Source organism: Chamaea fasciata, unplaced genomic scaffold, assembly GCF_029207755.1.
Source record: "Chamaea fasciata isolate MVZ Bird 193981 ecotype frontalis unplaced genomic scaffold, bChaFas1.0.hap1 SCAF_1, whole genome shotgun sequence".
In the NCBI taxonomy this organism is placed as follows: Eukaryota; Metazoa; Chordata; class Aves; order Passeriformes; family Sylviidae; genus Chamaea; species Chamaea fasciata.
Window position 1 is genome coordinate 111,023,955 of NW_027094086.1, and position 26,021 is coordinate 111,049,975.

Below are 26,021 nucleotides of genomic sequence, written 5' to 3' on the forward strand. Positions count from 1 at the left end.
CACCCACTGCAGGAAGCACACACCCTCTTCCTCAGCAGCGCTAGAGTGCCCGTGGCCTTGCTTTGTGTTTCCTCCTCTGCAGTAAAGGCTGTGGTTAGGTGTTTGTGCCCCTCTTCCTTCCTAGGAGAAGGAGGGAGAGACCTTTTGGAAAGGCCTGCAGCAGCCTTGTAGAGTAACTATGTGGTGGTGGAAAAGCACAGTATTCCAGATGCGGTCTGAGTGCCAAATAGAGGATGGTAATTGCTTCACACCTCCCCAGGCTGTGCTTCTGCGGATAGGGTGCTGTTAGCCTTCATCACTGGCTTGGGCTTACCCCAGCTGTCCCCCAGGTTCCCAGGCCCTTCTCCACAGAGCTGTACCCTGCACGGAGTTAGTCTGTCCCTGTTACTGTTTGTCCTGGTTGAATTTAATGAGGTTCTTGTCATACCATTCCTTCAGTCTGAGTCCCTCTGAGTGGCAGCTCTACCCCTGACCATATTGGCTCTCCCACTAATTTGCTGTCATCCACAAACCTGATGAAAGGGCATTGTGTCACCTCCTCTGGACATTCCTACAGACATTAAACAGGTCAGGTCCCAGGACAGATCCCTACACTACTCCACTTCTTACTCACCTCCAGAGAGAGTATAGCCCTTTAACTGCTGGCCTCTGAGTCCTATCATCCAGTTTTTTACCCATGTGGTTGGCCATCTATCTAGCCCACAATGTGTTAATTTGGATACAAGACAGTAGACTGTGTCAAAAGCATTGCAAAATCAAGGTAAATAATATCCTCTGCTCTTCCTCATCTACAAATCCAGTCATTTTAATATAGAAGGCAATCAGGTTGGTGAGGCACACTGGCTGCTCCTGATCACCTCCTCCTTCCTGTGTTCAGAAAACTGTTCCAAGAGGACATGGATTTCCACATGAACTGCTGTGAGGCTAATAATCTAACAGTTTCCCTTTGGGCTTTTTTTTCAAGAGTCATTGGAAGACACGCCAATGGTTGTGGAGATTCCAGTCTCCCCTGTCTTTCAAAGATAAAAGCACAGTCTTGCAGTGAAACCAGACAGCTCCCTCAACAGCTTGGATACAGCTCAATTGATCCCATGGATGTTTATGGGTCAGATTCTCCCATGTAATCCCTGACTTGATCCTCACCTGTTTCTGGTTCTCCTCCATGAATTCTAAGCACAGAGATCTGTGAGACCTTGATGATCTGCTTGAGGCAACAGTGGCTCTAAGTGCCCCAGCATCATCTGTTTCCATTGCCAGATCATTTGCCCCATTCAAGAACAAGACCACATTTCCTGTTTCCAGTATTCTACTCTTGGAGTTGTGGCAGAAACTCTTCTTGTTGCCCTTGGGATCATTTGCAAGTCTTAACTACAACTTTGACCTCAGAAAAGATTTGATTTCTTTGGATATTTCCAGCAGTTTCTGCATCAGCCCAGAAACCTGAGTTACCTCCCCTGATCATGGAAATGTACGGATCTGAATGTCCTCCATAAGCTGCAGTATAAATTGTACTCTTCTATATCTGTCCAAAGGCAGCTGCTTTGTTCTGCTTTGTCAGGGAAACTGTTAATAATTTAATAATGAAAGGGAACTAATGAGGCCTATGGATTTGAGCCTCATGCTCCGATTATCCAGTGTCTAATGAAGTGTGAATTTTGACTGAAGCTTTTTCCACCCTGAGGGGAAAAAGCCACTCTCATCCATGCGGATTCTCCTGTGACTAATGAAGGGTGAGCTCACACTGCAGCTTTTGCTGTACAGGGAGTACAGGTAAGGTTACTGTTCACTGCATAGGCCTAGTTTCATGACACTTATGAAAACATATAATTCTGGAAATATCTATCCCTTTAATTCAGATTTGACCAATGGGTTTGGGAATTACTAGGGAGAATGGACATACTCACAAAGGCTGGTCCAAAGTCAGTATTTAAGCCTCAAGCATTTTGAAACATCCCAACATTTTCTTGCACTACTTTGCATTTCAAACACCTCTCATTGAAAAGGTGCAAAATAATTTACACTAAGTATTAGCCTAATTTTCGAAACAGGTGAACTGCAATGATTCATCTTTTAAAGAACCTATCCCTTCTCAAATCCTGTAGACTAGCAATTTCACACATGTTTATGCACTCCAGACTTTTGACAGATGGCTTATACTTTGTGTATCTTATCTAAAACAAGGTTATTCCTAATGTCAGCCAGTAGGTATTCTGTAAAAACCAATATTATCTACCATTTTCTTCCTGTAGTAGATTATGCTTGGATTTAGCAAGGAGGAATGTCGTCTGGTCTGCTTTGGATGCATGTATGCCATGAGCAATCCCTCAAACAGATGCATAAGGCTGTTGCTGTCACCTTCCCTAGACAAATACATTCAGGCCAATGACTGACAGGTGAGGTGTGTTTTGCTGTGGCACAGCTATCACGTATTAGCTCTCCTGTTTTATAACTGACGTGGAGACCGAGGCATGGCACTTTTATTGCTGGGTAAACCAGGCGAGGCCAACCAAAAGCAGCAGCACAGGGCCGACCTCCCCCAGCAACCTCGCTGCAGCTTGCGTGATTTTACAGGCATGTAGCTATCACATTCATTATGCTTTCACTGTAAAAAAACCCTCACAAAATCAAAGCAAGGCCCTGTGCCACTGAAGACAAAGCCCAGGGTAAGTGATTGTATATGTGACAGGAGATTTACATTCCCTTTTGGGGGAATGGTATTGGTCTCACCCCAGAAGTATGCGATCTAGTGTAAACAGTGATAAGGCTACCTGAAAACAGGCAATTCCATCCCACTACAGACTGTCAGACTCCTTCCAGTCCCTGTTGTCTCCACTTAAGTGCAGCATGTCTTCTTGACCCTCTTCTTGGTCTCACACATACTCATCTACAAAGACTCATCCCATTGAGTAAAAGAGCTGTTGTATTGCACAAGTGACCCTGAGTACAGTATCTCAAAATAGCTATGTTGCAGGTGAGAATTTTCTTTATTTTTCCTGCAAATGTATCCTTTTCCACCCACCTGTTCTCCCACATAAGCAAACATACGGAAAAGTTGAGTACATCTGAGCACAATATCCTGCATGGCAGTGCAATAGATGATAATGTGATTTCTAGCTGATATAAAAAAGTCCTTCATGCCAAAATATTTTGCAAAGGAAGACTTAGTGGCACTGAACTGAATCATCATTTGGTCTTTGTGAGATGTGCCTTCTTCAATATGCCAATGAAAAACAACTGGAAATACGTAATTATTATTATTAACTAGAGAGACAGAATTTAAGTTTTACAACACAATAAGCATGAGGCATCACCTGATCACAGCACGCTCAGAAATCCAAGCGGTGCATATCACATGCTTGTGCAAACTCAGACTTGAGAAATCAGTGATAATCAGGCAGACACGGGTGATGGGCTGATTATTGCAATCTCCTACATCAAATCCATTTTTTAATTCAGCAATCAGTTGTGTTTTATTGGTGCCTGAATGGTGTAAGAGTGGAGAATCAAGCCTGATTGGAGTGGAGAATTTAGACCATGGAGTGGTCTAAATTATGACCAAATCATGAAATTCTCATTCTCGTACTAGGCAGTGATCAGACTAAACATATCCTGAAATCTTAATGTATTTTTTACTTTATTTCTGTTTTGAAACCTTAATCATGATGTCCTTTTCATTACATATGATCACACTATTTCAGTTTAGTCATTCCCTGAACTGTATTTTCTGGCATAGTATATTCACAAAGATTGGTTTCAAGCTAAGAAATTCCAGGTTAATTCAATAGCCTCTGCTGTACATAAGCTATTAACAAAAGAATGACATCTAAATTTTATCAAAGCATGGGAAAAAATGAAAAGCATTTCTCAATCACTCTCCTAAAATTAGTCTTAGCTTTATAATAAGGTTTTGTATTCTCTCTCCATATATCTTGAGTGGCCATTTCTATTTGAAAAAAAAAAAAAAAGAAAAAAAAAAGGCCCTTTTCAAAGTGCGGATTTTAAGTCTTTTAATTCCCTGGGTATTCAAAGATTTTCCTTCCTTGATCTTCAGAGGAGATTCTTGCATTATTTCTGATGCTCTGAGCAACGGCTTCGCTCATCCCTTCTTAGCACCTACTTAGCCCGAACGCTTCTGTAGCGCAACCACTCGGGGTGTTTCCCTCGCCTTCACTACCCGAACAGCGGGGTGCGTGTGCGGGAAACTGCTCTGCCAGGTCTATGTGTACAGGGAAACTCTGAAACCCCTGCCAGGGTCGTTCTTTGGCCTGTTTCCTCCTACTAGCTTCAGTGCCATCCTTTTCTTCAGTGACTCCTCCATGACCTCCTCCATCCATCGTGCTCCCACCCTTCCCGGCACAGGGGAATCCAACAGCAGCGTGCCTCGCTGGCCTCACACCATCGCTACCCAGGCCAGCTGCTCAGGGCACAAGGGGCACCAGTGGTGCTCGGGGAGGTGGTGGAGTCACCGTCCCTGGAGGTGTTTTGAGGGAAGACTGGACGTGGCACTCAGTGCCATGGGCTGGTTAACACAGTGGTGTTCCGTCACGGGTTGGACTCGATGATCTCAGAAGCCTTTCCAATCTAATTAATTCTGTGCTCGCTATACTTTCATTTACACGCTGTTATTTCTACCCAGGAATCAAAGGCGTGGCCCTTTCACGACTTTAAGCAGCTCTCCAGCCCAGCGTCCCCGCCAGAGGGACGGGGGCCGCCAACTCGCCGCCACGCAGGTGGCGGACGCGCGGGCTTCTTTACCCTCACCTCAGACATTCAGCGCTTCGCCCTCCGCTCTTATTTTTCCCATGTCTAAAGCGAATTGCTCAGGTCCTCCACGAAACCGAAACGCAGGGCGGACCGAGCCCCACACTCCCGCCACCCCCCGCTCCGCTCCCCTCCTCTCCCCTCCCCTCAGGCGCCCCGTCCCCTGCCCGCCCCCCCCCGCCGCCATTGGCCCCCGCCGTGACTGCGCTTGGCGCGCGGCCTCCCCTCCCAGCCGCGCGGCGCAGGCGCGGCTGCGCGCGGGCGTGCGTTGGCCCCGCCCCGCCCCTGGCGGCCCCGCGCGAGCCGCGGCCGTTGTTGTCAGTCGCGACTCGGAGGCGCAGCGGGAGCGGCCGCAGCGCCGGGTCCTGTCCGAGCGCAGCGCGGGCGAGGGGCGCGACCCGCCGCAGCCCCGCCGTCCTTCCCTGCTGGGCTCTTGGACCCTCTGCGTCTCCTCCTCGCTCCCTTCTTCCCTCCCCGCAGCTCTCCCCGTCCCCTCCGCCGCTCCCGAGGGCAGTCGCAGCGGGCGCTGCCCATGCAGGGGGCGGCGCGGGGCGCGGCGCCCCGAGGAGACGCCGCCGCTGCCGCCGCTGCGGGCAGTAAGTTGCCGGCGGGGTTGGGCCGCGTTCGGCTCGGGTTGGGCCGGTGGGGTGTGGTGGGTTCCTTCCTCCCCCTCCCTACGCTTTCCCGTTCCTCCCGGAGCCGGCCGAGCCCAATGGCGGCCTCGGCCCCGGGGGAGGAGGAGGCGGTGAGGGGACGTTTGCCGGCCGCCGCCGAAGGTCGGTGTGTCGATGCCGGCGGGGCAGGAGGGAGGGCTTGTGGAGGGGAGGGGAGAAGCGGTTGTTTCTGCTGGCACGGCGGGCTCCCGGGATGCGGGTGTCCATGCGGGATCGGCGGGGGTCCCGGAATGCGGGTGTTCCTGCGGGGACGATGGGCTCCCCGGACGCGGGCGTTCCTGCGGGGACAGCGGGCTCCCGGGGATGCGGGTGTTCCAGCGGGGACGGCTGGCTGCCGGGAGCCTGCCGTGCCCCCGGCGCGCCGGAGTGTCCGTGCGACGCGGCCCCGTGTGACCGAGGTGACACCCGGCCCCGCGCGTGTGACCGGAGTGACACCGGTCTCTCCGCCACTCCCCCGCTGTTGCTGCCCGCGCCGGCTCCGCCGCCTGTGTTCTGTTGCTGGGAAGGGAAAAAAAAAAAATATAAACAAGCGAGGCGAGAGCCCCGCGGTCCGGCCGCGGGTGCGTTTTAGGGGAATGACGGTGCATCTCGCCCCTCGGAATCCGGTGCGTAGCCAACAGGTTTGCCTCCGTCTCCTTGTGCCCAGGGCTGGAGCGTGCCCCTCCTGACAGAGGCTGGAAGTATCCCTCGTTCTTTGTCAGTACGTGCCTTGCTGCTCTCAGTACACTTAACTGCATTGAATTCACTGCCTAGAGATTACTATAGAAATTGGTAGAATAACTAGCAAGGTCCTGCATAGAGGTCTTCGTGCTTATTGTCAGGTGAGTTTTGGCACCTAGGTGCTTATATTAACGGAAGATGACTTTTAGAGATAGTTGATGTGCAGTCGTGGTGATAGTTGAAGGGCAGATATGTGTGGTTAGTTTTGTTTGGTTTGATTTTTTTTTTTTTTTGAAGTAGACTGAGTGAAGTGTTAGAGAACATCCACTAGGGCAAAACCCCTTATGTTGACTAAAGGATGGTTGGTGACAAAAGTAATTCATTTTCAGACTGGATATTTTTATTGGTAAGAGATGCTAGTATACCTACGAAGGAGAAACATTTATGTGGGATACATGCTTTGAGTTTTCGCGTATTCATAGATTGTTTCTTATTGATCTTCTCACTTCCAAGAGCTTGTTATGAGTAAATGAGGGCAAAGCAGTGATTTCTTTGGTGGTACCATTACAGTTACTGGAGCAGCTGAAGCGTACTGTATGATTTTCAGCCATCTAGCATGAATGAAGTGCATGCAAATATGCTTACGCCTGCCCTCTGTAGTGCAGTCACTACTTAGTCATATCTGCTGCTTTTTTGGAGTTGTTTATTATGGATATATTTAGATCTTCAGGCTCTGGGGAAGGACCAGTTTAACGAATCTCTGCAAAGTGAAATTGTTATGGAAGTGTTTACTAGCAAATGTTTATTGTGTTAGAAGTAAGCATTTCTTTCAAGGCATGCACCATTAGGAACTGGGTTAAGGAATGGTGAGGTTTGTTTGGGAGCTATATCACAGAAAATGGAAAATTGGCTCGTGGTGGTTTTTTTTTGTTGGTTTTTTTTTTTTTGTTTGTTTGTTTGTTTTTGTTTTGTTTTGTTTTTTTGGTACTATTGCTGATCCTTAGAAGGAATCTGAAACAAATAAGAACTAACAATCATTTCCAAACAATGCGATCCAATTTTACCTTGTGAAACATGTCAAAATGTTTGCCTAGACTAATGTCTGCCCCTTTTACTTCTAGTGCATACAACATCCAGATTAGAGGACTTAATAATAACAACTAAGGAAGAGAAAGTCCAGTCTTGTCTCTTATTTTTCCTGAATATCCTAAATGACCAGAAAAGTGGTAGAATGATGACATGGTTTTTTCAAGTGATTGGAAAGAGGAAGCTAACCTGACTGCTGGAGCTTTGCCTGGTAGGCAAGGTAGGATCTAAGACAGGACATTCATCTTGCTCTTTTGAGAGAATCTTTATGATCCACACTTGAGGCTTTAATGAAAAACAGGGAGAAGGGAGAATTGCATCTTAAGTGTACTTACTGATTCTGCCGTGTGGTGTATGTGGTTGCACTGTAATAAATATTCTGTTTTCTGATTATTTTAAGGAAGTAGCATGTTAAGGGTGTGCATGCTAATATGCTACTGCAGATACTCTTTTACTTGCAGTAGTCATCTTGTGCGCTGTTCTGACCAACCTGGTCTCTTCTAACTGCCTTGGAATTAAACTTGAGTAATTCTTTTGCAGTCTGCACCTTCAGTGTATCATTGTCCCTTCTATCCCACTGGCAACTGTAATGCCAAAGTAGCACTTTGGCTTCCTTGGCCTGCCTGGCTTTCCAAGGGCACAGTATCCTGGTGCAGCTAGGTTTTTTCTTCACAGTGTGTTCCTTTTGAAATGATGCACTTCCTTATTTTGGATTTTCAAAGTTTCACTGAAATGCTGTAGCTGTAAAACGTATTGGTGAACTTACGTCCATTCCTACTTAATAGTGTTTTCTGATTATGTCTTAAAATAAGAAACCAATGAAACATGGTTCAGATCAGAGATATAGGGCTGAGCTGAAGGTTATGATGAATATAATAATATTAAATTGCGTAAGCTCTTAACTTTAGTAGCCTGTGAGGTTCTGCCCGTCTTCTATGTTATATTATTTTCAAGCACTTAACTGAAATGCTACAGCTGCTGTAATAATGTAAAGTACCTGTTGTTTTAATACACATAACAGTATTATGTAAGAGCTTAAGAGGATTTGGAAAAAAACGTATATTCCCTTACAATTCTAGGATAACTCACCCTGGCAGAGTTCTAGTACACATAAGTTGATTGAGTCACTGATGTTAAGAGCTTAATGAGAAATAATTATTCTTGCAAAGTATAAAACAGAGCAAGTTCACTTTCTGAAATGCTGAGTCCCTCTGTTATAGTGATCTTCTAAATAGTACTGGGACAGAAATGTTGCCCTGTGTTTGACAGGCTGTTTTATTTTCTTTAAGTATCATTGTGGGTTTTTCTGCAGCAGTCTCCTATCTAGTTACTGACCTGACTTTACTTGGGAGATGATAGCCTAGACTTTTATAATCTTAGTTCATGTTAAAGTGTGGCAAATTTCAGGTGCCTAGCTGCTCCTGACTAATTTAGGATGCCATAAATGAGAATAAAGTATTGAAACTGAGTAACTGTAGGTTGGAGTCAATCTATATATCGAGATTTAAGCAGTTTGTATCCTAGGTGGAAAACATCAGTCTCATAGTGGCAACTTAAGTCAATTCAGTACTTGAGTTTTATGTTACCAGGTTTATTGCTAAACAAATGAAACTGTCTGATATTAGACCTTGAAGATATTAAGAAATTTAATAGAAATTATTATTGTTTGTAGTAGGTACTAAGAGTATGCACACATACTTGCATCTGAATACTTGTGTTTGAGATGGCATGTGATGCTTTTACCTCCCTTGATACAGAAAAAAAGTCACGTTTGTGGTTCTGAATTTACAATACCTACAAAGATGTAGGTATTAAAGCAGTGGTAACATTGAAATGTTTTGCCACACTGAAGCGGTCGGTGATTATGGCAGAATGTCTACAGCTCCTGTTAATGGTCTTGGCTGAACTTCCCGACATGACAAAATTATGTGGTAAATTATTTGAAAAAAGTGAAACAATTCTGAGAGTTCATGGACATGGAGTAGATGAAGCAGCTTTTCTAAAAGAGTTTAGTTTGGTGAAGAAATCTGAGTTATCTGTTTTCTGCAAAGTTCCTGCAATAAGTTTCCTAGATATAAAGATATGTCCTGTCTAAAAGATGGTGATGCCATTGTGAATCACCTGATATGCAAAATATTTCTGCGTCAGTTTCATGTTCCTAGTTATTTGGGAGGAAGAAAAAAGAAGAAAAAAAAGGAAAACATGATGGGATTTAGAATATTAAAAGTCTTCAAAAATCTACTTCGATGCTGTTTATCAAGCTTGGAAAATTATAGTTTTGGGCTAGGAAGTCCAACTACCATGAGTTATATCTGTTGCTTATACAATTGTTGACTGAATATACTAGATCTTCATTGGTTAAATGTATGAATATCTGTAACTAAGATATCCATGCTAATTTTCTGTAGTTGAGGAAAAATTTTTCTGTTAGTGCAAATTCTGATGCAAAACATGAGACTTTCAGTTGAAACTAATTTTTCTCTGTATGATGACATCACGGGGTCTGAACAAAGTTTTATAACTGATTTACAGATACAGACAGGAAGTACTAGCAGATATCACAAAACTTGGAGCAAGTCCTTTTAAAAGATGTTATCACATACTAGTATGCAGAAGATAATTTATAAGATGTGGCTGTTCAGGAAGATCTGGTATTTTTCTGTACAATAATACTTCAGGTGCAGCTTCAGAGCTCAAGTGCTGTATTGCTGAAGCCTCTCCTTGCTTTTTTTTTCCTTTAAAATTGAAAGGCCACATGCTGGCCTTGGAGAGAGGGCATAAGAAGAAAACAGATACAACTTGAGATTAATTGCTTTTGGAGCTGTGGGTGGTGTGAGGACTTTAAATGGTGTAAAGCTATTGCTGAGTTCTTAAATCCATAGGGCAGCTTGTTTTTGTCTTGTGTAATACCTCCTCTTAGAAATGGAAGTACCTTGTGAACTGCAGTGAATTATCAGCAAGGTTGTGAAAGTACTTTGGGCTTTTAACATATTTCACAATTGGAACCAGTGCCAGCAACTACCGGTGATGGGTTTGTCAGTGGATCATAGTTCCATCAGTTTTAGCGCATCTGTCCTCTTAATAGCTTTGGTGTCTAGTCTGTAATCATAACCTTTCTGTTACTGCTACTGTCTTACTATTGCTTTGCAATCTGTACATCAACGTAGTCTGTATTTCTTCTCATTCACCTTCTTGGAAAGAAAAAGGAAATAGACATTCTTGACTTTTAAAGTAGAGGCCTTGAAGGACCAGTTCAGATCCAGTGGCTTCTATAAGTTGTCTGTGTTGAGGGTGATTCTCACACAGATAGCAGCTATCAGGTGGAGTTTCTACAACACAGTTATCTAACTTTAGTTTCCTCTTTGCTGGTATTCTACAGACCACTCACCAAAGCTTAGCTATGTGAAAGAGGAAAGCTTAAATTGTCTATGCTTGATGTGACTGCACTAATCTTCAAGAAAATAGATGGTAGACAGCAGTCTATAGGCCTGAAAGTTTGGGAATTCCTTATCTGAGAAATAAACGTGTTCTTTAATTGATGATATCCTGAATCATGCGTTGTATCTTTTAGATTTTCTTTTTCTAATGCATTGGATCTGCCTCCAAGTGTCTTGCTCTTAGAAGTCAGGTCATGCAGGCTCTCATCATTTTCTGTTATGAAATGCTGTTGGTAACTTTTTTCTTCTCAAATCTATGATAGCGCTACCCTTCCCATCCTCCAACATTTTCTTTGTCCAGGAGCAATGTTTTACCGAGTTTATTCACCTGCCAAATATTTCTGCTGCCAGCTGTTCACTGAATAATGGACCTTAGAATTGAAGAATTCTTGTTGGCATTTTGCTTTTACTTCAGCTCTAAGAAGAGTTAAGGGTACACATCAGTAGTTCTAATGCTTGCAATACATTCTAAAATAACAAAACACTGACATTTCATTAGAGATTTCCCAAATGTTTACAATGGCAAAACTTCATTAGCATTTGGCACTTCTGATATATTTTCAGAGCAAAATTCTATAGACTGTTTAAAACTAAGGAGTACAGTTAAAATTTGCAGGTTAATTCTTCTTTTTTATGTTTGTAACACAGCATTACTTGATAACTCTTCATCATTTTAGCGGTAGCCAGTTGAGTTTTGCTGGTGTATTTTGACATTTCAGTAACACAGTATGGGCTGGATACAGACACTGAGGCCTAATAGGAAAATGAAAGAAGTGCATGTACCCCTTGAAAAAAATCTCCTGTTGTATCACGGAACTCACTGGGAACAGGAGAGTTTATAGGGTTTGTCATCAGTGAAAGGGAAGATCTGTGTGTACACTGTGGTGCAGTTACATAGAGTGGAAAGTAAAGCTTTAGAGGCAATTGCGTATATAAGGGCTGAGTTGTAACACAGCTGCCTCTGTGAATTGTGTCTTCCTCTGCCCCCTGAAAATGCTGCATGTACAAAGTGTTGGCTGTAGGGCAGGTGAAGATTGTCATGATTTCTTTGGGTACCTTTGAATGGTAATTGCGAAGACTTAGGCCATAGGAAGGTGGAGGAGGAAGGTCTCTGCTGGATCATGACACCTGTGTATGCAATACACTTTCTTGAGATCCTGACTCCCGTATTCAGTCTTGAGTATTCTGGGTACTAGGAGCTTAAGACGTTTGAAATACTCTGGAGTTAAGTAATAACAGGTTTTCAGGCATGTGATGTGCATTGAGTGTGTTTGTTCTTCACATGTCACTCTTGCAATGCCTTTTACCTGCTTCTAGTGTGTTGGTGCTCCCTTATACCAAAAGAAAGGTGCTAAAAAACCCTCTGGAGGAAAGGAGATTGACACATTATGATGTGTCAATAACAGTAACAGTGCAAGTAGTGGCTCATATGGTAACAAGATACACTGTTTCTAAAGGTTCATGGATTGGCCTGTAAAGATACCTTACATTAGGATGGCAGATAAAAATTGGAAGAAAATATTGGAAAAAATACGAAAAATTATACTTGCAGTTTGTTTACTGAGTTATGTCCTTCAGTTTGCTCTCAGATTCTGATGATTTGTACAAATTCTTTTCAAAGTGGAAAAAAAAATTGCGTCTGAATCTCCATATTCTGTTTATGTCAAATTTTGGGTTTAGTCTTTCTAGGAACACTAGCAACATAAGTCTTACTCTCAGCATACAGTTCTGTAGTAAATAAAGAATTGGTATAGATGCTGTTACTTATTTGAGACAAAAGAGAGCAAAAGGAGAAGCAAAGTATAACTTCTTTAATCTATCTGGTAGATGTGTATAATGTGTTTGTTCACTGAACTGTTCATTCTAAACTCCTGTTACAGAAATGAAAGTGTGTGCTTTTAAGAAATGATCCATTTGATCTGTTTGGCTATCTGCTTTAGGGTGCAATTTGTTTTATCGCAGACTCCTATCTGTGTTGACTGAATCTCCATTTATCGTGAAGGGAGACAAGAATGGTTAGCTGTCTGTGGAAGGACAAGTCCCAGTGAAGATTACTTCAGCTTTTATGTCTGTTAGACTGATAATGCTGGGAAGTCTTTGCATTGATAGTTTTTCAGCATTTTGTTTAAATGGGACCTTGAAGCTTCATTTGCTAAAGTGAGCTAATACACACATCAGGTAAGATGAACTAGGCTGGTCTTACACGCAGCATATAATCTGGTGAAACTTTGTGAATAGGGTGAATTGCTTAAAGAAAAGCTAGTGTCTCTGAAACATACTGCTTTTTCTAAACAGATCTATTACTCCATCTTTTAAAGATGGTTGAATCACAGTACTGTTGTTAAGCTTCTTAATGGGATGCATGTGATATTACAAAACAGCTACTGCAGATCTCCATTAGGGGCTGTTTGCTGTGTTTTGTGGGATAGGTATACGAGCTTCTGTGGAAAGAAGGATCTGTTCTGAATTTATTTACTGGTAAATGTCTACATTGCATAAAATGAGTATCGGGGGCGTAGCTCAGTTCTGGTATAATTAGGGAAAAATTCATTTTTAGAACCATAATTAGCCACATGGATTAAATGCTTCTAATGATTACTTAACTTACCAACTGCAAAAACTAAACTCTAATGCTGAAAAATGAACTTATTGGGCATTTAACATAATGTGAATGAAAAGACAGGTAAATATTTCTGTTATATAACATAACTGCCTCTTAAATGCTTTTTCTCAGGCTGTTATTTGGCTTGCTGCTAATGTGTGGCTGGTGGAAATTTTGCTTGTTGTCTACTTTAGTCTGTAGTTCCTTCATTTGGTGAAAATGTTCAAGAGGTCGCATTGTAAACTGGATCACCAAAGTGATCCATCATTAAAAGTGTTCCTGTTTTGGAGGGCCATGGCAAAAACAGAAGTTTGCATCATTTTATCTATAGTCAGTCCCGAGAGTTTTACTGCTGTAGCTAAGGAGACAACAACAAAGGGTCTCAAAGAGGCTTCAGCTTGAAAGTTGTGAAAATGTACTCTTAGTGGATCCTTAAATACTGTCAAAATTCTACTTTCTTACTCTTGAGAGAAACTGAGAAAAAGAAACTGCTCTGAAATGTATTGGTATGGCAACTGCCCTCCTTTAGATAGCATATTTAAGTTGTAACCAAGGCTTGTATCTATATACTCGATGACATTTTTGTATCCACTTCCTACTACTGAACAATTCTAAATTTTGGTATGTTCAAACTGTGTTGCATCTGAGATCCCTGTATTTAGCTGTGGGAGGTTCATCTATGCAGATTTATTTTAAAAGCACAGAGTTAAGAGTTAGTTGATCTGTTATTGTGGAGACTTTAAGTTAAACTGTTAATGAATCGGCATTAATTTTCTTACCGCTAACGAGGCTGCAACATTAATAAATGTAGTTTATCTTCCATTTCTGTAAGCTCTTATCCTGTTGATTACTCTGAAATATTTCTCCATGGCTTAAGCATAACTGGTTTTTGCTGGAGTTCTGTTGACAGGTTGATGTTTATGTGTACAATGTGATTTAGAGTTAAATCACTTGTTGAGTTTGTACAGCAATGGTTGAGAATGTGCCAAGTGAACAAAGTAATGAGCATAAATCTTTCCATACTGAGTGTTGCAGTTAAATTCAGAGAAGTTGTCTTTAATTTGTGTGCTCCAGTATCCTTTAATTTCTCTAATCCAGAAGGAGTTGGGAGTCAGATTAGGATGCTGTGGAGACAGCAATTCTATAAAGCATGTTTGTGTGGGGTTTTTTTTGTTGTTGCTGTTGTTGGGTTTTTTTTTCAAATTCCAGCACCCCCTTTAGGAGTGAGACTGTGGAGTCGCACAACCATATGGGGCACAGCTGATGAATATATCCCCTCTTGCTTCATACAGGCTAAGATTAGGTGGTTTGTGTGTGGACGTGGACTGTTTTTCATTAGTCTTCATTTTGGGATTAGGTCAGTATGATGGAAAGTAATGCAAGTATAAAGTAAAACATTGCTTGAAAACATTGTCAGTGCGCAGTAGTAGTAAAAAAACCCCTCAAATTCGCCTAAGAAAGTAGAATAGAACAAACCAGAAAATGAGTAGAGAAGGGTGAGAGGAGTGCTAAAGCCTGTGGAATAACCTCTGAAAAAGGATTGATAGACTAGGATTAGAACAAAATTGAGCTGAAGGGAGGAAACTAATTCTGTGAGTTGCTTGAGGCAAGGTAAATGGAGTATGATAGTTCTTCTTTTGGAACAGACGGTTAATGAGAAGATGCACAAATTATCAGGAGATTAAAAACAAACAAGAGGAAGTGGTTCTTCTCACAGCACTTAGTTAAGCAATTCAGCTCTGCTGCAGTATGTTCTTGGTGCTAAAAATTCACATGCTTTAATAAAGCACCTGCCCAGTTTCACTGGGAGGGGTGGGGTGGAATCCATCAAATGATATTAAACACAAACCCACTGCTCTCAGATGTAAGGAAGTTTTTGAATCTCTGAAAGATAAGGAGAGTTTTATTGTTTATTGCTGAATTTGCCATTGTACTGTGTTGTTCCCTATGCATTCTGTAATAGTTTCTACCAGGTAGGAGAGTGTTTGGCATGGGCATTTAGTTTAATGTAGCGTGCTTTAATTCAGTTTTATGCTTTTTTGAATAAGGATGGGATGGTGTTATATGGGAATGGTAGGGGAAACTCTGTAAGATAAGCAGTATGGGAAGTGTTGGGAGGCAGATATGCCAACCATCTTCTAGTGGAGTGGTTTTTGAAAGAACATGTGAAGTAGCAGAATGAAAGGGTGCATACAGCAACACAAAACCCAGTGAAGTTGTTGAAGCTTGATGACTATCTTTAAAGAAACATAAAACCTCAAACCTCAACGTTTATATTGTTTGTTATTATATTAATGCTCATTGTACTTAACCCTGTTCCTTGTCTAGGTTATGAAGTTTTGGAAGTTAATTGATTTCATTCAAATTTTACAGGGGTGGAGGTCTCAAACTGAATTCTGTGGATTTTATGGAAGCAGACAGCTGGATAGCGAAGAGGTTATACCATGGCTCCAGCCGAGAGAAGCAGTAAGGTGAGCTTGTTAAACATCACAGAATCCTCATAGGACCCCCCCAACCTTGTAATTGAATTCGTATGAAACCAGGTTCATTAGTTCCACTGTCTGTGAAATAACTTGTTTAGCAGGGAGTGTTTTTAATCTAATGTTTACATTTCAATTTGAGAATAACTAATGTAAGGGGCTGTTTGTTTGCCAACTTCCATTTCAAAGTTTTTCTTTTTGAAGTTCAGTTTTGAAACTGAAAATATATTCTAAAGAGCTGTGTTTTCTGTATTTTAGAGTTGGCAATGAGCCATCTAATTTTCATATTTCTAACTACTTTGCACTCAAAGCTGGAGAAATGGTTAGCTTTTTGATAGCTACAGTTTGTTTTTATTTAAAGCTCAGTCTAAGTTAACAATGCAGGAAAAGGTTCTGGGAGGTTTTTTATGTGAAAAAAGGATGACAATGGGATGTAAGACCTTCAAAAGCAGTTTTGAATATGAATATTTTATAAGTTGGGTCTTGTTTGCTTAAATGCCAAATACTTGGTAAGCAGGACTGAAGAAGCTGAACTCTTGGATCTTCTCTGCTTCTTTCTCATTCTCCTTCCCCTTCTCCTCAGTCATCCCTAGGACTGATGAACATACGCAGCCTACCTCCAAACTTTTTATCACCAGTTTGTATAACTTCAGTCAAAATATTTAACACGATATTTTATTTAGCACTTAGTATATCCAACCCAAATGTTTCATTCCAGCCTTTAAAGCTTTCTTCAGGTGCTGTAATTACAGTATTGATTGATAATGCTCGAGCTAACTAGAGTAACAAAATTTAGTGTTGTATGTCACTCTGAGCTTTGCTAAACAGAAAGCTGTTAAAAAGGAGAAGGTAGAAGTCCCAAGTCAGGCCATCAGAACTTTGTATTAGGGCTGTTTCATGCACAATATGAAGGGATGTGCCCAAAAAGAGATGTATTAAGTATGCTCCTCTTGATGATATTCTGTGCTGCTTAGCTGTTTTATAGTGTATCTGTAAAAGTTGCAGATTTTTCCAATTTTAAAGTCCTTATAACACTGATTTCTTCCAATGTTGCTTGAAAGGTTTCTGACTCAAAACAATGAAGGCCACTGAATTTGAGACAAATTTTCGTAATTGCAGGGTTGAAACTCACTTTCTTCAAGCATACTGATAATGTGATGTCAGAAGTCTGCAAGTTAGCACAACCAGCAAGTTAAGGCCTTATTAAACCCTCTGCAAAAAATCCTGAAGATTATTTCGTAAATAATCTGTAGTAATTGCTAATGTAATTTGGGGTAATTACAAGATAATAATTTTGCTTACTTTTGTACAGGTATATAATCTTGTCTCTTTGTTTTTAGGTATGCTTGGCAGTGATTATGGACTATTTATTTGCATCAGATACTCTTATATGAAAATACCACATTTCCAAAGAGCTTAAATATTGTTTCATCTTCTGAAACAGAATGGCAGGCTTCAAACGAGGATATGATGGAAAAATTGCAGGATTGTATGACTTGGATAAAACTTTGGGCAGAGGCCATTTTGCTGTGGTCAAACTTGCACGGCATGTCTTTACAGGTGAAAAAGTAGCAGTAAAAGTCATTGACAAGACCAAACTGGACACTCTGGCCACTGGACATCTTTTTCAAGAAGTCAGGTGCATGAAATTAGTGCAGCATCCCAACATAGTGCGGCTGTACGAAGTGATTGACACCCAGACAAAGCTTTATCTCATCTTAGAGCTAGGGGATGGCGGAGATATGTTCGATTACATCATGAAGCATGAAGAAGGTCTCAATGAGGATCTGGCAAAAAAATACTTTGCTCAAATAGTTCATGCTATATCCTACTGCCATAAACTGCATGTTGTTCATAGAGACTTAAAACCAGAGAATGTGGTTTTCTTTGAAAAACAAGGACTTGTGAAATTGACTGATTTTGGCTTCAGCAACAAATTTCAGCCTGGAAAGAAGCTCACCACAAGCTGTGGATCTCTTGCCTATTCTGCGCCTGAAATTTTACTTGGGGATGAGTATGATGCACCAGCAGTGGGTATGTATGTCTGCTTTGAATTCAACCAGAAATCTGTAAACATAAATACCATGATCTTTTACGTCTGTTTTCTGTTTCAAGATAATGCCATTTGTGGAAGGCAGCTAATTGGCAGGAAATAATATAACCTAGATGAGCTGTGGATGAGTTAATGCTGGAGCAGCTCTGTTTGAAGGAGATACTCAGACGTTCTCAAAAATGCCTAAAGTTCTTTTTGTATGAAATGATGCAATTGTATACATTTTAATTATTTTTAAATTAATAATAATGTGGATGCAGTGGGTACATTTGTAAATGGTTTTCTGGAGAGAGCCTATCTTCTTTTTGGAGAAGTTGCCTGTTTTAAATTTATTTTTAACATGACCCCATGCTCCCTTGCACCTAACCACCAGTGATTTCTTTGCTCAATTTAGCCATGTAAGAATAGCATTTTGAGCCCAGGCTGCTTACATGTTCTGCTGCAAGGTGGTGGGAAGTCATGTGTACCAAGTACTAACTCAGCCATCAAAGGAGGAGATAGGGACTTAAGTTAAAGAAAGCTTCAACTCCCTCTATCCCATCTCTGCCCTTTTATGGTCTGCGAACCAAAAGTAGCTGATGAGTTCCCAGTTGCTCCTGATGGTGTAAAAGGTAAAAGAAGTAGTAATGTATAAATGAGTCTTCATGTTTCTAGCTGCAAAGTGGAGCGTGCAGGGTGGACTGCTACATGTAATTCTCTTACTGTCTCTCTTTGGTCTACTGCTTATTGTAGCAGAAGCAATTTAGAGTCTTTTTAGAATAACTGTAAACACTGATGGGGTCACTGAATATTGCCCTGAAGTCATACAGATTGCCTAAATCTGTTAGTTGAGGTACAACTCACTTCCCCAACAGGTGTAGGTACGTGTAATTGCAAATGGTGCTTCAAAATTAGCTTCTGGTAGTCAACATGCCTCCTGTTCTCATGTGCTCAGTATCTGATAATTTTCACGGGTGTTAATAGCACCCATTAGGACTCTGTGCATGGTGCTGTGTGTTTTGTTATGTTTTGTAGCAGTGACTGTAGTGATGGTTTAAATTAAGACAGAATTGTCCATGTTTTTGCTAATTTACCTGAGGTAAACAATAAGCTAATTTTGTGTGCTGACAGGCACACTGTTGAACTATAATTGCATTATTTTAAAATATACATATTTTTAGCTATTAGGTATTATGTTCTTTGCCTAAACATTTGAATAACACTTTGTGGCTTCTGACTTTGGATAGGTATTGTACTCTGGGTTTTCTGGACTTGAAAGTACTTTCCCGAGTGTGCTATAATTAGGAATTTTGGATCTGTTATTTCTGGGTTTGCAAATCCATCTTGATGCTACAGTGATGCTTCACAAAATGATTTCTATTTAGTCAGATGTTTTAGGTGAGTTGGTTCTGGCTTTATTAGTGGGAAGTGTTCTGAGGCTGAGTTCTGAGTGGCTGAGTTCTGCTATGTCTCTGTTTTGAGAATTTCCTGAAGCGTGAGTGTAACTGATAGCAGTGGCCTTCAAAACTAGATGGAAAAGTGCATTTGTTAAATATTCTGTACAATGCCTTATGTGAATTATTTCTTGAAAAATGGAATTGCAGCCAAATTTTGGAGGATGAGCAAAAAAATAGGTTTCAGTATTGCTGCCCAATTGAAGATACTTGGGAAAAAGGAGGTGTGTGGAGATAAATGGGGGAGGGGAGATTAGGAGCATTATGACCAGATGGTCCAAATTGAATTGTGTAGTTAACAAAGCATGCTTTGGACTTCTAATGATAAATGTAATAATTTTTGTTAGAGGCCTTTCTAAACGATTAGGGAGGTAAACTTCTGAATAGTACTAAAAGTTTTTTGAATGGATTTGTAGAGGGGGAGGTCTGGGTAATATGTAATGGATTCATGTGAACAGTAGAAAAATTAGGAGAAAATTAAATTCTTTTAACTAGTGTCTAAGGATGGCAGTTGTCTTCTATTTTTGAGTATATTTAAATATATCTCAGTGGTTAGTTTTTGCTTACTTATTCCCCAGTATGCTGTCTCAGCTACTGGATACTTGAAACTTCTATCCTAGGTGAGCAGTTGCAGTGCTTGTATCCTAACATTTTAGTGACATATTTTTCATCACTTTGTAATGCACTTCAAAATCTCTCTGAAGTACTGTCAGTTACCAGAATAAAAATACCAAAATTTACTCTAAGATTGCAATAAAATGATGACCTTGAAGACTCTGGATTTTCTTTTTCTAACTGAAGATACACTATACAAGTTTTCTAAGTATGATTTATATATTTTAAATACAAAGACTGGGGGGGGGCAGAATTGGACCTTCTTTAAAGCCCTCTTTCCCCCAAAAGAAATCTTAACTGTAAGTTTAGGAAATGTATAATTAAAAATGTAATTATGTAGCTGAGGAATCAGCTTCTGCAAACCTTTCTTAAACTTAAAAGATAAACTTTCATGGTAGGGTGAGGTTGTACTTGTGGACTAGGAGTATGTATAAATTCAGAAGTAGAAATTTTCAAGAAAGACATTTCATCAGTTACATTGTGATGCGAGTAATGTGCAAGGTGTGTATATATAGCTTGAAATAGTGGTGGAGTGCTGTGAACTCATTCAGCTGTCATCTGAATGGGGCTATTAATATTGCAATAATAGTGACTGACAATGGCAAAGATTCTTCCACCAGTTAGGATGAAATTACATTACAGCTGAACCAATCTGAAAACTTGTTCTTTAGTAAAAAGGAGGTCATGCTTTCCCCAGTGCAGTGACATAGTCATGCCCCCTTGTGAGCATCTGACCACTTGAAATCCAACTCAATTTGCTAAAATGACAAATTGAAATGGATTCCCCTGCTTACACTCTGTGCATAAATAAGTACCTTTGCATTCATTGTGTTTTTAAAACCTCACACCTGTTTTTATTTATGCAAAAATTATTGGAAGAAAAACTGAGCAGGGTATATGATGGGGTTTTTTGGCCAAAGAGTTTGCCACAAACGTGGCTTTTTGGATCTCTTATGAATAATATGAGTATATAAAAGAAGATAATTTACATTTTCTTTCAACAAACAACTGAAATATTTAGGGCAAGTCTTTATTTAAAGTTACATGCTTAATAAAGATAATAATAGAAAAGCTTGCTTTATGAAAACAACTGTTTCAGCTGGTTGAGGGATTAATCTGCCCTTTGTGATGTCACTTGAAAGTTTGCATACTTGAAAAGAGCCTAGTTAATTTAGGTCTCTCATTTCCTTTTGTGTTTAAAGCTGTAGTTATAATGATGCAAGAGGAATATTGGACAATGATCATATGTTCCCAGGGCTTTTCAAAAAGCTGAGCGAGTTAGATAATGAGAAGTTCTGTTGCTTGCCATTTCTTACGGTTTTTTCATACTTAATTAAAATTTGTTCCAGTCAGAGGAAAGTGAGAGGATTGTTGTTGGACATAAGGTTCATTTCCTAAATCAAATGGACATGCTACTTTAGATCAGAGTTCTGTCTAGAGCAGTGGTGTGATACCGTGAGCTCCATCAGTATTTATAAATTGATAACTACAGATGAGAAAGAACAGTGTGCTTCCGGTAGTACTCTTCCTTTTGCTCTACCAGCATCAAGAGAAATTGGATCATTAGATAAACAGAAATTGCCTCTTTCCTAGGTGACAAAATTTAGTTGGAGTTTTTCAGATCAGTTGATTCTTTCAGAGGAGTCCAGGTTCTATTTTAACTGCTTGGCATCTCAACAAAATGTGAAGTGCTGTCTAGGCTACAGTAATGCTGGAAGACACAGACACTTAGGATAGGTTCATATTATTGTAGTTGAGTATTTTGCAAATGCATGGAAACATGTGCAGAGTAAATTCATTCTTCTGGGGATGAAAAATGGGCAAATTCAGATTGTAGCATTGGGATTTTGTGTATTTAGCACAGTTGAGCACTGGCCTTTAAAAAAGTACTTTAATACACATATAACATTGTAGTTACCATCACAGTTGCTTAGCATTGCAGTCTGTCATCACAGCAACACAAAGAGAATGGTGGCAAGATGTTCCTCATAAAACACATGACTAACAAGAATATTGTGGTTACTGTAGCTCGATGCTGCTCAAGTGGCACTTTGGAGTCCAAATCCAACTTGCTGCTGCCCTGGAAGTTGCAGGTAACTTCTGCTGCTTTAGTAGTTAGATACAGGCTTGCAGAACTCAGACCTGGATGTCTTCTGTCAATATGGTAAAACTGCATATTCATTACCTAGTGATATGTTTTTGATTACAGAAGGAAACAGAGGCTTTGTTATACATACACTCTGCTTTCCTGAGATGATGATACACTTTAGACCCACTTTGTGTCTGTTGGAATGAACCCAAATTCTTTTATTTTCGTTTTGCATCAAGCATTTGCAAGGGCTTTTACTTGAATATAGTGTTGCTGGAGCGTGCTTAGTGTTTCAAAGCTTCAGCCATGTTCACAGGGTGCTTGAGCATAGCCAGCTGGCCCCGAGGACCCTGTCTGGCCTGTGTGGAGCTAATTTGGATGTTCCTGGGTATGTTGCAACACTTTATTCTCAAACTGAATGACTAGTGTAAACCTGTGCCCAATGGCTATATACTGTAACCTTTTGCACAAAAAAAACCCCCAAAAAACTGAATATAAGATTTGACTGACTGGTATTAAAAAAAAAACCCAGGTTGTAAGATACTTGCAGACCATATCCAGTATTGAATAGTTGAGCATATCTGGCAGCATTTTGGAGTTTCAGTATGCTCAAAATCAGATTATAGCCAAGTTCTCAGAAATAAGAAGCATTTCTCTGCTTGTTTTGAAAATTTCCCTTTCTATTGTTACATTGCAACACTTCAGACCATTTATACTTAGATACATTATGGAATGAGCTTGAGGCTGGAAGGGTGCAGAAAGCTGAAAGTGTGATACTTAGCTGCTTCCAGTATAAGGTGTGTCTCCCCTTCTCTTTTGCTTGCCTCAGTGCAGAGCTACCCCTTCCCCTGTGCTGCACTCTGCTGCATATGGCTGGCCATTGGATGAACTGACTTTTGTCAGCTAACTTGACGGAAAACTGTTAGAAAGCCAAAAAATGACAGAAAACCTGCTCTCTGCAGGCTTAACTTCTGCCAGGTTAGCAGAGTTGTTTGATCCCTTAGGATTGAGCAGAAGAGGTGGTGCACAGGAAGTGAAGAGAATATGGAGCTTGGAGTAGAGTTCTGGGGGAGAGTGGTAGGACTTGTCCCTTGAGTCGGCAAGTTTAGGTAATATCAGCTCTGCCTGGCTCACTTACCTTCTGTGTAAGAGAGACTCCTTTGACTGAAATTCATCCTGATTACCAGTGTATTTTTAGGAGAATTGTACACTCTAGTTCTTGGCTTCAAATGTTTTTTGAAGCAAAACAGAAGGAACTGATGTGAGTACCAGGTGTATTTCTGTCCTGTCTTCTCTAGTTTACTGGTGTTAGTGGCCATCCTTTTCTGCCTTCACTTCGCTGTGCTGTGTATCTCATGCTGCTGAAAAAAACTGAGTCAAATTTGAAAAATTATCAGAAATTAACTTTTTATACTTTTTAGAAGGGGCAAATAGAAGGAATTGGTAGTAGAACACTTCTAGAAAGTCAGTCTTGAGGATAACAAAGTGTTGATGTTTGGTGGCAAATAGTATATAAACAGTAAAGTTTATTTTTAATGAAATGGAAATTAATTTTTCATGCAGTATGCTATCCTTTGGTTCTTTTTCCCCCCTCAATGTAATTGCTGCACTGACAAGAAACTACTTTTAGTGCTTAAAATAAAGGGGATGTTACATTGCAAATATTGGAGCCTTATATTCAAAGTGAAGCTTTGATGTGATGGGGCTGCAGTGAACGGTGGGAATCCGTGATCCTGATAACTTCTCAGTAAATCTGAGCAAGCTAATATTTATGAAGTATAATTTATGTTCTGTTCTGCATTACTTTATGCAGAAGTTTTCATGCATTCACCAGTAAACTGCTGGGTGAAGCAAAGAATAATTTATCCAAGTGAAACTACAGAGAAGAAGCTGTCAAGACAGGCTTCAGTTACTGCAATATCAGCTAAACTGTAATTAAGTGTAGGGATATAGTCGTGTTGTTGTGTTCATGGGAGAACTGTTTTCATAGTATTTCAAGCTGCTGTTGTGGAGCAAGGTTTCTTTATGCTGAATACATCTCCACAGCCAGGAATCTTAATTTTATCTATCTTTCAAACAAGTACTCAGATTAATTATTTTCAGCCCATGGCTGACTAATTTGGCAACACACATCTGATGGGACCAAAATCAGGGGTGTACTACCTAGTTATAAACCAGATGCCCAAGTTTTGCATTCATGTGTAAAGCTGTATTCAGACATTAATTTTTTGTAAATAAAGTACAAATTATCCATTATACAGCTAAAGCGTGTAGGAAAAGATGGTCCCTCTGAAAACATGAAGAATTTTTAAGATACCAGGAGAAAATTATCTTTATATACCAAAAAAAGAACAAAGTCATTGCAGTGCAACATGTACAATAGCAGTATGTGCTGTTTGGACTTTGATATGTCCAATGATTTTGGGAATATATTTTATAAAGAAGAAAACTTCCTTTTATATTTAACTAATTAATATTGGGTTTTATTCTGGCTAATTATTTTCTGGAGTAGTAGTATTGGAATTCATGCAGAAAATGTTGGTTTAGGTTTTTTAACATAGATTAAGTAACTTTTTGTGACTAAACAACAGCTATCAAATGAGATAGCCTGTTTTACTCCAAATCATCAGTTCTGCATTCAAAAATATATTCTATTTTGGAGTAAATGCAGTGGCACATGTTCAGTAGGGCCTTTCAATGGTGTTTTGTTTTAAAATACTCTTACTGAAATTTGAGATGCATTAGTTACTAAAAAAGAGAAATTAACAACTGTTCATATTTTAGTTGTTTTATTCAACCAGCAAAACTCATGCTGTTGACTTTGGGGGAAAAATTCATGAAATCATGGAATGGTTTGAATTGAAAGGAATTAAAGACCATGTATTCCCAAGCCTCTGTTGTGGGCAGGGAATCTCCCACTAGACCAGGTTGCTCAGAGGCCCATCCAATCTGGCCTTGATCACTGACAGTGAATGGGGCATCCATAACTTCTCTGGATGACCTGTGCCTCACCACCTTGACAGCAAAGAATTTCTTCCTAATATCCAGTGTAAACTTGCCCTCTCTCAGTTTAAAACCATCAGCCTTTGTCCTGTTGATCCACGTCCATGTGAAAAGTCCCTCTTCAGCTCTCTTGTTTGCCCAGAATCTTCTCTTTTCCAGGCTAAACTACCCCAAGTCTCTAAGCCTGTCTCCACAGAAGAGGTGCTTCAGCCCTCTGTTAATCTTCATGGCCTTCTCTGGACTCACTGCAGCAGGTCCATGTCCTCCTTATGTTGGGGCTTCCAGAGTATGAGTACCAGTTGCCAGACTGAATGAAAATAAGAATAACTTCTGAAGATGAGACTTAGTTACCGGTGATCGTGTCTTGGTCAAGTGAAATAACTTGGAACAAACTGTTTCACCAGACAGAAAAGCTAATTAGGGAAATAATTTGCTAAATGCCATTTGCTATTTATGCTCTTTTTTTGAGGGACGGGGAAAGGAAAAGATTTATCTTAATTTTTTTTCCTGCTATGTATACTAATAGTAATATTGATGGGATTTTTAGTGCTTTAAAACAAAGAAAAAACCCCATTCTGCATGTTAATTTAAAAAATGTTAGCCTTGATTGTGGATGTTTTCTTCCTCAGCCTTCAGCAAGAGAAAAATAAATCCCATTTGACAAAGACAAAAAAGTTGAGTTAACAGATGGTAGCATCTCTGAGAACTAGAGAGGTCAGTATACAAGTTTATTCAAAGCCTTTTTCATTAAAAATTAAAGAATGACAGACTAGTTAAATCAGCTAAAAACTGACTATCTATGAAAAAGTAATCCTTGTTCTTTACTCTTACACTTGAAATTTTACTGATCCAGTTTGAGCATGTTCCAAATTTGTCAGTAGTCTTTGCACATGGACTTGTGAAAATACTTGTGATATATAGAAATGCTGAAATACTTGAACACAGTTTTTTCTCTACCTTCTCGTTCCTGACTTTTTATGCAAGGGATGCAACTTTTTAAGATTTTTAGCTTACACAGGAATGGAAATACTTCTCTTACTCTCTTTTTGAAGCACAAGTATATCAACAAGCACCATTCAAATGATTCAGTGGTATGATAACAGCTTTTATCTTTTGTACTGTTGTATA

General features: G+C 40.3%; 1 protein-coding gene across 2 annotated transcripts in view; it reads left to right on the forward strand.

Moving 5' to 3' along the window:
* The first annotated feature begins 5,076 nt into the window (after positions 1–5,076).
* The window catches only part of SNRK (SNF related kinase), a 39,880-nt gene continuing 18,935 nt past the window's right edge, over positions 5,077–26,021 (forward strand). Inside the window, exons 1-3 of one of the 2 annotated variants that reach the window (XM_066193814.1) lie at positions 5,077–5,357; positions 15,594–15,691; positions 17,041–17,734. In XM_066193814.1, the coding sequence (XP_066049911.1) occupies positions 17,146–17,734 (589 nt within the window). In that variant the 5' untranslated portion in view covers positions 5,077–5,357; positions 15,594–15,691; positions 17,041–17,145. The remainder of the gene's footprint in view (positions 5,358–15,593; positions 15,692–17,040; positions 17,735–26,021) is intronic. The other variant, XM_066193822.1, reaches the window with a different exon arrangement.